This window comes from Chanos chanos, chromosome 8, assembly GCF_902362185.1.
Source record: "Chanos chanos chromosome 8, fChaCha1.1, whole genome shotgun sequence".
NCBI lineage: Eukaryota > Metazoa > Chordata > Actinopteri > Gonorynchiformes > Chanidae > Chanos > Chanos chanos.
The window spans coordinates 24,644,997-24,660,480 of record NC_044502.1 but is presented as its reverse complement, the minus strand read 5'-3'; the positions used below and the strand labels follow the sequence as shown (position 1 = coordinate 24,660,480).

The 15,484-nt window shown below is 44.1% G+C and overlaps 1 protein-coding gene across 1 annotated transcript in view; it reads left to right on the top strand.

Moving 5' to 3' along the window:
* arhgap32b (Rho GTPase activating protein 32b) overlaps positions 1-15,484 on the top strand; it is an 85,635-nt gene that overhangs the window by 48,796 nt on the left and 21,355 nt on the right. Inside the window, exons 7-12 of the mRNA XM_030783003.1 lie at positions 7,103-7,189; positions 8,318-8,455; positions 11,259-11,351; positions 11,626-11,748; positions 11,903-11,980; positions 14,241-14,322. Of these exons, the coding sequence (XP_030638863.1) occupies positions 7,103-7,189; positions 8,318-8,455; positions 11,259-11,351; positions 11,626-11,748; positions 11,903-11,980; positions 14,241-14,322 (601 nt within the window). The remainder of the gene's footprint in view (positions 1-7,102; positions 7,190-8,317; positions 8,456-11,258; positions 11,352-11,625; positions 11,749-11,902; positions 11,981-14,240; positions 14,323-15,484) is intronic.

The window sequence follows — 15,484 nt, the reverse complement described above, 5'->3', positions numbered from 1 at the left end:
TTGCAACCTTTACAATTTGCTGATTGCATTGTTTCAAATCGCGATTTTGATTTGAAATTGATTAATTGTCCAGCCCTACAGCCTATGCACTGTATCCTATTCACATTCAGTGTGAATTTGCTCCTTTCAGCTTTAAATGAAAAGGCTGACAGTCTGAGAGATGTGTTAGCCAGTTTCTAAAGACATGGGATTGAACTATCGTAGACAAAACCAAAACAGTGCTGAAATAGAGCCCTAAATCAGGTAAGCCCATAAAAATTATGAGGTTTCATCCATCTGTGGGTGCAGCAGTTGATTTGACATTGCAGGGTATTCGTGTGTTAATGCAGAGGATATTTGTGATAAATTAAATTTGTCTATGAGCGTAGGAAATCTAACATTGCTGAGATGAGGCTTCGTGTCAAGATCTCTTGGAGATCCGTAAGGATGGAAACATCTCACAGAGTCACCGGGGAATAATGTTGAAAATGTTTCACTCTGTGATGGTCCTTTTGAAGGCTTGAAAGAAGTGTTTTCAGATGAAACACGATAACAGGTCATTCATGTCTGGGCAAAGCTGTGTAGCATTGTCTTTTTTGGGGGTGGGGGCAAGCCTATGTATGCTAGGTCCTTGTTTCATAAGAAGATTTTTAGGTTGAGTTAATCTGATCCACTTGTCCAACCTCCTGTCTGAAAATCCTATCAAAGCAAAACTTGCCCAGTTATATCATAGCTCTGTGAGACCAATAGAGTCTTGGTTCTGAAGTGTTCTCTGTGGTTTAGCACTCACAGGTACAGCATCATACCCCAGCCCACCATGGGCTGCCCTACTCCTGTAGCCTGCCCCAACTGCCCACTCCAAAATCTTTATTTAAAATCATATCTCTGAAGCATCTGTGTCTTTTGCTCATTCTGTCATTTTCCAGCAATCCTCTGCTGCATTATCATTGCGTAACTCACCCTCACTCAGACACGTTTGGGTTCCTCTGCTTTATTGGTTGATTCTTCTTTAAATGAAACAGCATGTCTGCTGTAATGACCTTTCTGTGACCTTTGCTGTAATGTCCCCTGTGGACAGGGCGTAGTTTGTGAAACTGTTTATGGGTTGGTGCTGGTGGCATGCAGGCCTTCTGCGGTGGAGAGCGGTATGAAGTAGGTCAGCAGTGGATTATGATATTTATAGCCATTCACAAGCCCAGTTTACGTGTTTGATCCAGCTGATGACATTGCATCCCCGGCCTGGGCAGCTTCATTCTGTTGCATGGTCTGTGCTGGTCTGTAATGAACAGGATTATAGACTGTTCACTCCACTACAGGGTTAGGAAATCCCTGGCCATTCAGTCACACACAACTCTCTCCAGGATTTTTAATCGCTCTGATTAATACACACTAGTGCTTTGTACTTCATGAAATGTATAACATATAATATTAATGCACATTGCTATATGACATATCTTTATTGTATTTTATTAGTGTGAAATGGATGAATTCGCTTACAGACTGGTGAAAGCTGCATTCCATTGGGATCTTGTTCAGGTCAGCCGGTTCCTTGAATACGTTATCCACAAAAAGAGAAAAAGGGTATATTGTTTCCACCCAGACAGATCAGAATACTTTTATTTAGATACAGGTGTTTTCAGTATATGCCTGCTATTAGATTAGATACAGGTTTTTGCAGTATATCCCTGCCATAAGCAATATGCTTCATATCAGATTTGCTTATGCCATCTTAGCTGTCTACAGAAGTTCTGAAATGCTCCAAGTTGCTTTACAGCCAGAGGACTCAATAATCAGTCTACTTGTTAATGAGTAGTTTATGATAATTCCTTTGGTTATGACATTGCCCTGAGTTTTGATGTTGTCTTTGGTTTATTTTTGTGTCTCTTGGGATGGTAGAAACCTGCACAGTTTCAGTGAGTAAGGTGCATCTTATGTGTAGTAGTGCACAGTTAGCTTATTTCTTTCAGTGCTAAAACTGCCTTACAGCCATCCACTCATCATTGTATATAAGAATCAACACGAGTCTTCTAGTGTGGGCTAGCTTTTAATGCTGAATTGAAAAAAGGGGAAGATTGATGTATATATGAGGTCCTGTGCAGCAGGGTGTTCTGTCAGTGAGGAGACTTTGAGATTTCACTCTGAGCTGTGGAGGTTATGACATTTCATTCATACATTCACCTTCTCACGGTTATTTTTGTTCTCTCAATTCTCTCGTTCAGTCCAGTTCTCTGACTCTCTCTTTTTCTGTGTTACAATCCTGCTCGAATCCTTTAAGGGAAATAACTGTGTAAATAATTTATTACAATGTATTCCTCTTTGTTAACACACTCTGTGGCCTCATATGAATACTACACAGGGAGAATGTTAAGGTTTCATACAGTCACGTGTTTTCCTTAGCCTGTTGAACAAAGCTGTGTGTTTAGTACACATTCCTTGCTCGTGTGTAGCTTTTGTCTTTTATGTGAATTTCACAGGGCCATCCACTTTCATCACTGTTAATCTCATTGGAGTGTGTGTTGCTATCCTCAGTAAATAGCACCAAACTTGTCAGTGATTGGACAAAGTTGTGGCAGTTTGGACTCCACCCTCACACCAAAGCTGTGGTCCCTTAGTGCTTATATTTGTTTTGGTATGTTTGATCTCCAGAGCCACTGTGAGATCATAGTGCAAGCATAGTGTTCTGTACTTTTATCCAGCACACGTTGTGTCTTCTTTCTGCTCCTGCTCTCACAGACTTTCTCATGCACATGGTTTCTCTCTCTCTCTCTCTCTTTCTCCCTCTCTCCCTCACACACACATACACATGTGCACATGCAGTGCGAGAGAGGCCATGTGTTTATTCTGGCAGGTCAGACTCTTGGGAGACATTTCTTATTTTTGCAGGTTGAGAGGCACAGTTCTAGCTCTTGGAGCTCATCCTGCCATTCCATGTGGCTGCTATCCACTTTACTTGAGTTTTCTCCAGGAAACATTTTTAATCACCCTCAGATGTGATGGCACAAGTGATGTCATAACTCTACTGCGCTCTCTTTCTCTTTCTCTCTGTCTCTTATTCTCTCTCTCAGACACTCTCTCTGTCTCTCTCTCTCTGTACACTCATTAAGCTGTAAGTTGTATTAGCCCCAGTATGTGTGTGGGGACCTTCATTGCATGTCGACTGTGTCAGACTGCCTGCTGTTGTCTGTGGCTGGGGCAGTTCCCCAGGCCAGTCTGAGGAAGGCCCTGTCTGCTAGTGTGTGAGCCCAAGTGTAATCAGTGAAGTGATCGTCACCAACCTCAGTCCACTGACTCTAATATCCAAGTCCAGTCCACTGGCTCTAATATCCAAGCCCAGTCCACTGACTCTAATATCCAAGTCCAGTCCACTGACTCTAATATCCAAGTCCAGTCCACTGACTCTAATATCCAACCCCAGTTCACTGACTCTAATATCCAAGCCCAGTCCACTGGCTCTAATATCCAGGCCCAGTCCACTGGCTCTAATATCCAAGTCCAGTCCACTGGCTCTAATATCCAAGTCCAGTCCACTGGCTCCAATATCCAAGCCCAGTCCACTGGCTCTAATATCCAACCCCAGTTCACTGACTCTAATATCCAACCCCAGTTCACTGGCTCTTTGACAGTCTAGCATCTAGCAGTCAGTTAGCACTGGCCGCTGCTCCTCCACATTCCTCAGAATGACAAAATGAAACTGGCCACTGAAAAAGAAATAACTAAAAGAATTAATGAAGATCAGCCTAGCTCTGTGGGGCTAGACAATGCCTGTCCTCAACCAGACTTGTCAGTTCTCTGTGGGAAAGCTGTTGCCTTTTTTTTTTTCCCCCGGCTAAGGGACAGGGTGTCCTTATTGTAATTTGTTTTTACTTGTACTCAGTGTAAAAAAAAAATAAATAAATAAAACTTTTGGTGGCTGCACCTTGTTGCTGGAAGCTGTCCATAATTTTCAGGGGCATCTCCAGTGTGCTCATGCTCATGGTCCCACAGGATGAGGGGGTAGTGAGTCAGGGTACACGCTGGACAAGCGTTTTCAGCTCCCCCACTCAGGATCCACATCCAACCCTCCCCTGCTTCTCTGTGCTTTGTCCTGCAGAGTGAACCAATGAGAGATTGAGAGTGTGGGGGGATGGAGAGAGAGAGAGAGAGAGAGAGAGAGAGAGCGAGAGAGACAAAGAGGGAGGGAATAAAAGCATGTTGGAGTGAGGCAAATGTATGATTGGTGCAAGAGGAGAACTGCTTTTTTCATCATCCTATCTCTCTGGCCTGGCAAATTGAGCATAAAAATGTGCACTGTTGGAGAAATCTAGCCAAGTAAGGAGGAGAGAGAGAGAGGGAGAGAGAAGCACACACACCAACACAGCAGAGTTGATGGAAAAACCAAAACAGTGAAGCTGAAAACCACAGCAGATACTGTGGAATTTACTCAAACGTTCCAGCCCTCACTCTTCTCCGCATGTGTGTTGGTCTGTGGTGGGACAAACGACGAGACTGACATCTGTGTTCTACCAAGTGGATTTGTGCTGCCTGACTAAAACCACACTGTCTGTGACGCACACGCACACACGCATTGAGGGATGGAGGTACAAGGCTAAGGGGGAGGATGGCTTGACCGTGGAGTGGGGCTCTGTTCCCGACCCGTCTGCATGCAGTCAGTGTCTTGGCTGGAACAAAAGACCAGTGGGTGCGTTAATCAGCAGAAACGGAACAGCGTGCCACTGTGATTGTGAGATAGCACGCTGTGCTGTCTTTCTCTCCTCTTCTCTTCATCATTGTCTCTCCCTCTCTTTTCTTGTGTTTCTCTTTCTCTTTTAAACTTAATCTTCCTCTTATTTTCTGCACAAAGGCAGGGTGGGCAGCTGGATACAGTTGCTCTATGAGACAGCAGATAGGACAAGGGTGCTCACTTGGAGAGAGCAGAAGGCTACAGATGTGTTAGTGTTCACTGTGGTTCACTCAGCCACACTCTTTACAGCAGTGCCAAATCTGCACTAACTGGGATGCCTGTGTCTGATGACTGAAATGTGCTTTTGGCTGCTTCTTCCTTTCACACAGAGCCAAGATGCTCAAGCTTCCACAATGCAAGTGAATGTGTTAAAGTAGTGTTTCTGAAAGTTACGGTGAAGTGCAGAGCCAAGCCAAGTGTGGAGCTGCTTTCCAGTGGACTTATTTCTTCCTCTACAAAAAGCTTGTACATTCTGTTCCTGTGTGTGGAGGCAGACCCCCAGCAAAGCCCTGTGTCCTGATTCCTTTATCAGCTGGAGTGTCAAATGTCCCTGGAGCAGTGGGAAAAGGACTTTCTCTGCCTCACACAAAGCAGTGCCTGGGCACTTACTAAGGCTCTGTCTGCATGGGTGTGCATGTGTGAGTCTCTGCAAGTGTATACGTGTGTTTGTATTTGTATTTGTATATGTTTGTATTTGTGTGTATGCTGTTTGGGACATGAGCCATAGCGGTGTGGAAGAGAAGTAGGTGTAGTGTTTATGAAAGCTGTCGTGTTGACCTGAGCGGGGTTAGGAAGATATTTCTTCTAATATGAGTCTGAATGTTTTTGGAGGAGCTGGGCTGTTGATTTCTCTAGCTGTTCTCCCTGGTTTCCCTAACGGAGAGCAGAGAAAACACTTCCATGTATGCCCTGCATTTTCTATTTGCCGAGTTTGACTCCCTCTTATCTCCCCTTTCTTTTGTTCTCCCTCTTTATTTTTCTCTCAGAGATGACATTCCTCATGCACAGCAGCATTAAATCTTTTTTTTTTCCTCTCTGCCTGTTTGATTTGGGTTTCAGGGTTGAAAAGTGATGTCAGTGGGAAAGTGAAGTGTTTCACTTTTTGAAACGAACCTCACCAAGACAGTAAGAGTTTCACACACAGTCTCTAGTCTCACGGAGAACATCACTCAGTGCAGCAGACACAGTCCTGCTTGGGTCTTCTTTTTTTTCTCTCACAGTTCTAGCCACTGAACTGTGGCAAGTGGCAAGAGATTGTCACATTCACTGATGACAGCAGTTTACTGTACTTTTGGAATACTGCTTTTAGATGCAAGCGGGCAGGACCTGGAGAACATACTGCTTCATAGGAAAGTTTAAGCAGCGGTTTTTGTGACAAGTGTCTTGTGACAAGTGTCTTCTGGGACAGGAGTGAATCAGTGCCAAAAGAAACCCTGCATGTTCTGTGAGTTTGAGTGACTGAGGAGAATAAGATCAGTATTCTCAGGTGCAGCTCACATTACTGTCATTCTTACAAGAGTTGTATGGAGGAGAGGCGGAGAGGCTGAGAGTCGTGCTCAGAGACACTGGTAACAGGATGTCTTTGCTCCTGCCACAGCGTGAGGAGCAGCACTGGAAGTTTAGTCAGAGCAGCTCCCAGAGCATGCACCCCCAGGCACTGAGGACACAGGACACCATTCACAGCCGCCCCTCCTCCCCCTCCACAAAACCACACACTCTCAATAGGTAATAGTGTGATATGAGCTTAAGACAGCAGAAAGCGGGTATCTGTGTGAGTTACAGCCATCACACTGAGAGCTGAGGAGCAGATTAATGCCTTACATGTGCTGGGTTTGGTATGGATCATATGCATCCCATATATCACATTTCTCATCTTTGTCATGTGGATCAAATATGACTAGAAGTCATAAATGTCATCCATCTGCCACAGTGTAGTCTCTTAAAGCTGAGGTATTAGGAGTGGTCTGAAGCTGAGTGATCCGGACCACTGACACAGAGTCGAGCACTGGTCTGAATATGGGCTCAGGCTTTGTAATCTAGGCTAGTGTGTTTTCATAGAGATCATAAATATTTGAATGATGGACCTGTGTTTAAAGAAATCCCCTGATAAACTGTCCTAGATTGTAAAAGGTGGGTGAGTTGGAAATTGAGCTTTGCTTAATTCAGCATGGTTGTTCTATAATCATAGCCGTTGTCTCATCTTGTGTCGTGATTCCGTTTACTGTCTTCCAGTGTAACTGAGACATGGACTCATGGCTGTTTTTATCTAGAGTCAGCAGTGCAGTACTTCCACAGAGCATCATAACGCTCTTTTATGGAATCATCCACAGAGCGCTGCCTTCTCCCCCCTCATCTCTCTCTCTCTCTCTCTCTCTCTCTCTCTTCTCTGTCTTTCTTCTCCAGCTGACCCTTGCTGAGGAGCAGAGTGAAATCACGTGGAATGGCCTGGAGTCTAAAGAGCTGGTGTATTTGGTCCAGATCTACTGTCAGGTATGAACGCTGTGTCAGGTGTTAATGCTGTGTCAGGTATGAACGCTGTGTCAGGTGTTAATGCTGTGTCAGGTGTGAACGCTGTGTCAGGTGTTAATGCTGTGTCAGGTATGAACGCTGTGTCAGGTGTTAATGCTGTGTCAGGTGTTAATGCTGTGTCAGGTGTGAACGCTGTGTCAGGTGTTAATGCTGTGTCAGGTGTGAACGCTGTGTCAGGTGTGAACGCTGTGTCGGGTGTTAATGCTGTGTCAGCTGTGAACGCTGCGTCACGTGTGAACACTGTCAGGTATGAACACTGTGTCAGGGTAAGTGCCCAGGGTAATATGGCACTTTTGGCCAAGTCATAGTCTGCCTCATTCACACGAATGCGCACACATGCAGTGAAAGCAGCAGTGTTGTGTCAGATGATAGTCATTTGGTCTAATGCACTAATGTTTGTTGCGAAGATGTGGTAGGCTTTTGTGGTCAACTCAGTTTGTTTTGGTTCTGAGGTTGTAAAGTGAAAAGTTGCAACAAGTAAAACATGATAAGGAGAGGATATTTGTTTAACGGTTCTCAGTTGAGTCACACCACAAACAATCCTATTCAGCACAAGTTTTCAGACTGTGAACTGCACTCACCCGACATCTGGACACCTCTGAAAGATGTCTGCCGACACGGTTGGTTTTGTCATAGGCATTGACATGTCGAGCCTGGAGGAAGCAGACAGAACATGAATAAATGAATATCAACCGGCAGTGTATGGCATTGAATGAACTGAATGGAAAAGTATTGAAGCATTGATTTTATACAGAGTGATTGTGTGCAGTTAGTTGAGGATGTGCATGGCCCTGGACCAAATTTCCACACGCCTCTCCGGATGATAGGTTCGTTAGACAAGGCTCTGCCCCTCCTCATGTCCTTCTCATGTTTGCTCCCTGGTAATGAGCTCTGCTCTGTTATGTGTGATCAGTACAGAGATATAACCATTCTGTGTACCCAGAGACAGAGAGAGACCAACTGTAAGGTAGAGTAGAGAAAAGAGAGGGCTTAGGATAAGGGAGACACACAAAGTGGAGAGGATGAGGAGTGGATTTCTGTAGCTGGACAGTGATTCCCTTACCCTATCCTGTGGCTGACCCCCTGCAGGGGCGGAGCTGGATCGTAAGGCGGAGTTATGAGGATTTCCGTGTCCTGGACAAACACCTCCACCTCTGCATCTTTGACCGCCGCTTCTCACAGCTGCCTGAGCTCCCCCGCTTTGACAGTCTGAGAGATAAAACAGAGGTAAGACTATACTCTTTCTCTAACAGCATCTCTCTATACACGGATTGCCATCCCAGCAGCCAGCACACTGTTTTTGGAGACAGTGATTTTTGGGGGGGTTGGGGGGGGCCATAAATTTGTTGCTGAGGCAGAGGTGTGACTCAGGCCTGGCTGCCCTTCCCCTCCTGCAGCAGCACTCAGCTGTGGGCTGGGTCCGGGGGCTGAATGGCTTGTTTAACTGCCCCTAATGTCTTCTGATGACAAGCAAGTGTCTGTGTTTCTCTGTGTGTTTACATGTTTAAAAGCCTCTCTTCTCTTCTGCTGTGTAGAGAGCTTGTGTGCTATTTGGTTTTTTGCCTTTTATTTATTTTTATTTTTTTGGATGGAGTGGTCTTGAACTGTGACATTTTTTTGCAGCTAAAACTGATAGGCTTTTAAGTGTGAGTGAATGTTAATGCCTGCCACTACGGCGTTGCAGTGAAATGGGAGATGGGAGCTGGGTTTCTTCCTGTTAGAGGATGCTTTTCCCTCTCAGCACTCTGCTGCCCGTCAAATACAGCCACACCATTTGCTCTGCAGAATGGAAATGCCAGAAACTGCAAGGGTCTGGTTTTAATTCTGTCCAAGAACTACTGTCTCCACTTCATACAACTTCATTCAGGCTCGCTGATTAAATATCCATTACTTTCCACTAAAATATTGGAGAAATATGTTTGCATGAAATTGTTCAATTAGGACACCTCAAAGAAAGCAACGTAGCTTAGTTTGGTGAGATATTTGTGTAATTGCATTGTTTAAAAATCTGAAAATTTAGGTGAATTTTTTTCTTTCTCTCTCTCTCTTTTTTTTTTTTTAAATTGCTTTTAAAGGGCTGATTTTCTCAACCCAGTTTTTGATAGATATAATTGAAATAGTTTAGTATCTCTTATTCAGCAAAAAAAATAAAATGAATTACACAAAGCAACCCTGTATCCCTGTTTAAAAGTTGTTTGTCTGAAAAATCTCCAAAAGTTTAGCCGTGTAACAAAAACATTTTTCATATATGTATTTCCAAGTGTGGATTTTGTGTTATTTAATGTGTTTCACTTGTTATAGAACAGAGGTTCTTTTCAAACCGAAATAAATACCATTCATGAAACCTTTTAAATCAAGTTTATTATGCTGAATGTTTAAGAAACACCAGCGATTAATACTTTACTTGATTTTGTTGTGTTTAGGAGTATGTTAATGTTGCTCCAGAGCCATTAAAACTAATATGAAAGAATGGACCAATGTGAGACACATTTTATAGCCATTTTGCTCTGGTTTTGATTTCCTTTGGAAGACCTTTTGTGTTTGTGCTGTATATCTTTCCATGTGAGTGGGGCTTAGAAACAGAGAGCAGCAGTGGTCTTTTGGATGAATTTAGGCTCGCACCCATCACTCTGTTTTTGTTTGTCTGTGTTGACATGGGATAAGTGATTCATAAGGGAAATAGCTAGTATGTGATGAAATTAAGGCCCTCATCACTAATCAAACAAGTAAGGCCCAGCAGCTATGTCTGATAACCACTGTCAACTCCACACTGCACGCCTTCCACTTCACGGCTCAGGCAAAGCGCTTGGGACCTCAGCGTGCAGAGTGTCTCAGCTCTGTGAGGTAATAGGGGCACATGGGTTGATTTAATTAGGCTTTTCCCTCTGCCCTGTTTGGCCTTTTCTGTGAGTGTTTTGACTGGGTGAAGCTGGTGGAATTGGTGTCACAGTGGGTGAGAGAGTATTTGAGCTGGTCCCACCTGCTCTCCCTGGGCTCTTCCCCTACCTGCACCCTCTGACCACACCTCCCCTTCTCTGTCTCTCACTGTGCTTTTCACTCCTTATGGGGGCCAAAGAAGCAAGGGGTCACTCTTTCACACTGTCCTGGGCACACCATGAACACTGACTGTGTTAATACTTTTAATAGGTCACTGTTTATCTGCGTTGAGCATTGGTTTTAGAACACTTTCCTCCACTGCAATGAGTGTGAGAGATCTTCTGTAACTTGAGTGGATCTTTATGTGGAAATGGCTCCATTTCTGCTCCTGTCAACATATGGTCTGTCAATCCATGACTGTCAACATATGGTCTGTCAGTCCATGACTGACATTCCTTTATCACCCTGAGTGCAGCTGTAACTTTTCTTTCTGCTTTTAGTCTGCTAGTATGCTTACAAAGTACTTAAACTGTCTCTCTCTCTCTCTCGCTCTCTCTCTCGCTCTCTCTCTCCCTCCCTCTCTCTCCCTCTCCATTTCTCTCGCACTCCCTCTCTTTCTAACACACACACATTCACACAGATCCAGACACAGGCAGGCATTCGTTTTGTGAAGTGGGGTTGTTCTGGTGATTTGTTTTGTTTGCTTGTGAGTTAGTGGGGAGATTTTAAAGCCTTGTTGTGATGGAAACAGGTAGAAACATGTTTGGAAGCAAAAACAGACAACAGACTGTATGCTGGATGACCCTGCCATGTCTCCAAGCTGATTACGGAGAGTGCACATTTGGTCATGCTCAATCATGGAGAACTCATCTTAGGATAATATGAATGATCCCACAGAAGGACTGTGAAGGAGAAATAATGCAGAATGCTTCAGAAAGCCACACAGTGCTCTGGGATCTCGACCTCTGCACATGGCACTGGATTTTAATGACACTGTTTCCCAAAATACACTCCATCAGGCCGGTTTGTGCTGTTGGAAGTGGGGACAGTATGATCAGACATACCATTGTAGCATTCATATGTACAGTGTCTTACAGTGCATGGTGAAAACAGTAAAATGCTGAACGTTTTCTCTTTTTATCTGCCTGATCAGACGGTTTCCCAGATGCTTATGGCTTATCTCTGTCGTCTGTCAGCCGTCGCTGATAATAAGATCAACTGCGGGCCCGCTCTCACATGGATGGAGGTAGGAATCTGTCTCGCATTTTATTCCTCTCATAAGAGCCCAGACCAGCTAGAGCAGCTTTTGGCCTCAGCACGGTAGATCAGTGTAGAAACACTAATGCAGTCGGCACAGGCTGGGAAACAGGAGCTCAGGGAGCTGAGTTCTGTGTTTCCTCTCCTGTCGTGATGCACAGGAGTGCTGAGATAAAGAGTGAAAGAGTCTGTGTTGCTGAAAAATGGATTCGACTGCGTGTCCTGTCACTGCTCTCATTACTGTTACTCATTGTCACGGACAGGTGGATAACAAAGGGAACCATTTACTCGTGCACGAGGAGTCCTCCATCAACGTCCCCGCCATCGCTGCCGCTCACGTCATCAAACGCTACATTGCACAGGCCGCAGATGAGCTCTCCTTTGAGGTGAATGAGTGTGTGTGTGTTTTTGTGTGCGTGTGTTTGTGTTTATGTGTGAGAGAGAGAATGAGCGGTGTTGTATTTGTATCTCACACGGTTGAATTAACAGTAAGTTTCAGCGACTCATTCTGAGAATGATGCGTTTCCTGTTCTCTGTCAGGTGGGTGATATAGTGTCAGTGATTGACATGCCTCCTAAAGAAGACACCACGTGGTGGAGGGGCAAACATGGCTTTCAGGTTTGTTTCGCACAAGCACATGTCTGCATCCTTTACACTTCAGTTCTCTCCCCAAAGCATACAAAACTCCATTTGGCTATGCAGCACTAGTCCAATCAATGCAACGATCAATGCCTGTGTGTATATGTGTGTTTTGGAAATATCAGTTGAGTGTGGTTGAGTCCAATCATCAGTGATCAGTGGCATTGAGAAAAGTTATGTGAGTTTGTGTCTGGGAGAGAGAGTGTGTGTGCTTGTGTGTATATGTTTGAGTGTGAATGTGTATGTTGTGTTTTTAGGTGGCAGCAGAACTAAAGAGTGGACTCTTAGCCTTGACTGACCTGTTTGATTTTCCAAGTGCTTGGCTGATGGTTGCCCTGAGGGAGGAAACATTAGTCCAGCTAGGCGGGAATGTTTGGGAATATTGCCATACTGAACTAGGCTCATGTTGCATTAGTGTGTAGCCCAGTTGTTTGAGTGCAGTGCTCTGTTTGGTTTTACTTAGGCAGTATTATTCACACTGATTCAACCCTCTTAAATCTGTCCATGTGGACTGGAGCATATGACAAACCCAGTGCTTTTTATCTGTACCAGCTAATCACTAGTCTGGGACTCTTTGGTGACATTGTGTATCCTTTTTTTATCTATTTATTTTTTTTTATATAATGTTGTGATTTTCTCACATTACACAGCATGCTGTGGCCCAGTGCTGGGGTGGTGTGGGGGTCATTGCCACTTGGGGACAGTGCTCAGGTCAGTGTGGGCTCTGACAGCCTGCAGTTGGAGACAGGTCAGTCAGTCGCTTATTGTCTGGACAGAGGATAAAGCCTGTGACAGGACCCAAACCAGCTGTTACCCAGAGGAGTACACACACACACACACTCGTGTGTGCGCACATGTACACATATAGACACACTCATGCACACGCACAAACACACACACACACACACGCACTCAGATTGCGGCAGGGTCAGAGTGAGGTTAAGAGCTGGGTTTGGACAGGAAAAGCCCTGTGTTGTGTTGGGAGATGCGAGGGGTTGGTATATGCAGTGATGTGGTAATAGAATAATTTAGGGGCCAAGGTCAGGGTCACAATGAGACCTGGGTGAATAGGTAAATACTGTCATGGAAATAGATACAGATGAAATAGTGTTGGAATTGGGGCAAAATTCAGACCGGTGATTTTTGTGCCATTGGCTGTGGGATGTGATATATGGTGGTTTATGGTGGTATTGGTGGTTTAGCTTTAGCTGTTATCCGTTCTTTGTGCATGTGTTTGTGTTTTTGTGTGTGTGTGTGTGTGTAAGCGCTGAACTTTGACTTGAAGTTTATTGCTTCATCTTTGGTTCTTATCTCCAATTTTATTTTATGGGTGGTGCTTAAAGGCCTTTTAAACAGACTCAGGATATTATTGCAGAGAGACGAGGAACTAGTAGCTTTACAGCTCACTGTGAGAGAATGTTATCTCTATTTCCAAATGACTGGGCTGGAAAACCCCAAGTGGACAGTAGTTTTATTCTTAGCATTAGTTCATAAGGACAGTTTTATATCAGTGTGCGTGAATCCTAGGAGAAGGCTGGACAGGTTGCTGTTTGAGGCTTAATAAACACTTGCACTGAATGCAAATTTTTCACCATGACGACTCAACAGGCAAACATGTCATCCGTTCTCATATGCAGCAGTTTTAACCTTTCTTTTAATTTTTATTAAAACTTTTGTCAAAATTTTCCTCAGAAAGGACCAATTACTAAATACCCTGCCAAGACAATGAGGCTCCATTACACACAGAGTAGAAATTTCAGTACGCCTGCTTTTCTGTGAATTACATTTGTTTTCATGAAGATCAACAATATCTTAATATCTGTGCATAGATCCTAATGCTGATTCGTTGTCTCATCTGTCTGTCATTTTTCCCATAAATGCCTATGTTTCTCAGACTATTCTATGCCGCACTGCCCTGGGAAAACACTGGATTAAAGCTTGGCTAAAAAAGGTGTCAGGTTTACTTACCACAAGAATTTACTTACTATAAAGCTGAGCTCCAGCCAATCCCTGGACTTGTTTACCACATACCATAGAGTTTTAATCAAGAGCAAAGAGTCTAACTGTGGCGTAGTGTTGTCAGTGAACTGTGTTTGAAGGTTGGGACCGGAGTTCACATGTCTCTAATCGCAAGTGTCATGTTTATATATGAAAAGTGCATGGAGAGGGGTAATGCTAATACATCAGTATATCTCTTTCAGTCCTGAGAGCCTTCTGAATCTTCTCTACTTCCCTCCAGGTCGGCTTCTTTCCCAGCGAGTGTGTGGAGCTGATAAACGACAAAGTCCCGCAGTCTGTCACCAATTCAGTGCCAAAACCAGGTATTGTACCAACTGCATCTGCCTCGCATTCACCTCAGACCTAACCTCTGGATGAAGTTCACCTTAAACACACTGCTTATGGCACATAACACATCATAACAGATCAGTCACAGAGAACGGTATATGAATACTTTGGTGGGTATTACCAGGATTCACAGGGCAGCCGCCCACAGGTTTCTAGGAAGAGTCTTCAGACAAGCAATACATGAACAAGTAACCGGATGGATGGACTGATGGGTGTATGATTATTTCTCTGTGTGTGTGTGTGTGTGTGTGTGTGTGTCTGACTGTATTATGTGAGAAGGGGACAGGGGGCTGTTGAGTGTGTGATGTGTATGGAAAAGCTAATGTGTCCCAGCTTTAAGAATGTCTGTCAGTGGACAGCAGATGAGACGCTGTTATCTCATACAGTGAGGATTAGTGCTTTATGTGACTGTGCAGACCGGAAAGAAATATCGTAATATCATAGGTTTTTATGTTGACCTGTAGCTCTCTGTAAAAGCTTTGTTAATTCACTCTGAGAGAAAAGACGGGGGCAAAGTACACGGTAATATGTGAGCTATAGATGTTCTCTGATCAGAACTGGTGTACAGACTCAGACACACTGAGGAATAAAGTTGGTCATGTGGACATTGTATCCTGCATGTGGTGGAGCTCTTAAGTCTTTATACATTCCTGCCTGCTGTCTGTCAGCCAAGGAGTATCTTTGTCACACTTTGGCCTAGTATGCTTCAGATTTGTTCTCATTGGCCTATGTGGACTCATCGTCATGACTACTGACAAATGGGCGGGGTTTGAGTACAGAGACATGATGATGTAACCAAGTGTTTTATGCTAGCTTATGAAGAATTGTGAAAACACTCTGAGAGGAATTCTGTACCTTAAGGCAGTAAACAGTATGTGTCCTCTAGAGGACCTGACTGTAACGCTATAACTGAACTCACTCTGTCCTCTAGAGGAACTCTCTGCAAGACTCTAAATGAACACTGTCTCTGGCCTCTGGACAACTGTGTGTAATGCTATGACTTAGCATAATATCTGTCTTCTTGAGAAACCATCTGTAAGGCTCCAACTGAGTGCACACAGTCTTTAAGGCTTTAACTGAACACACTCTGTGAGACTGTAACTGTGTGTTTTGGTTACTTGCAGGTCTGTGAGCCTT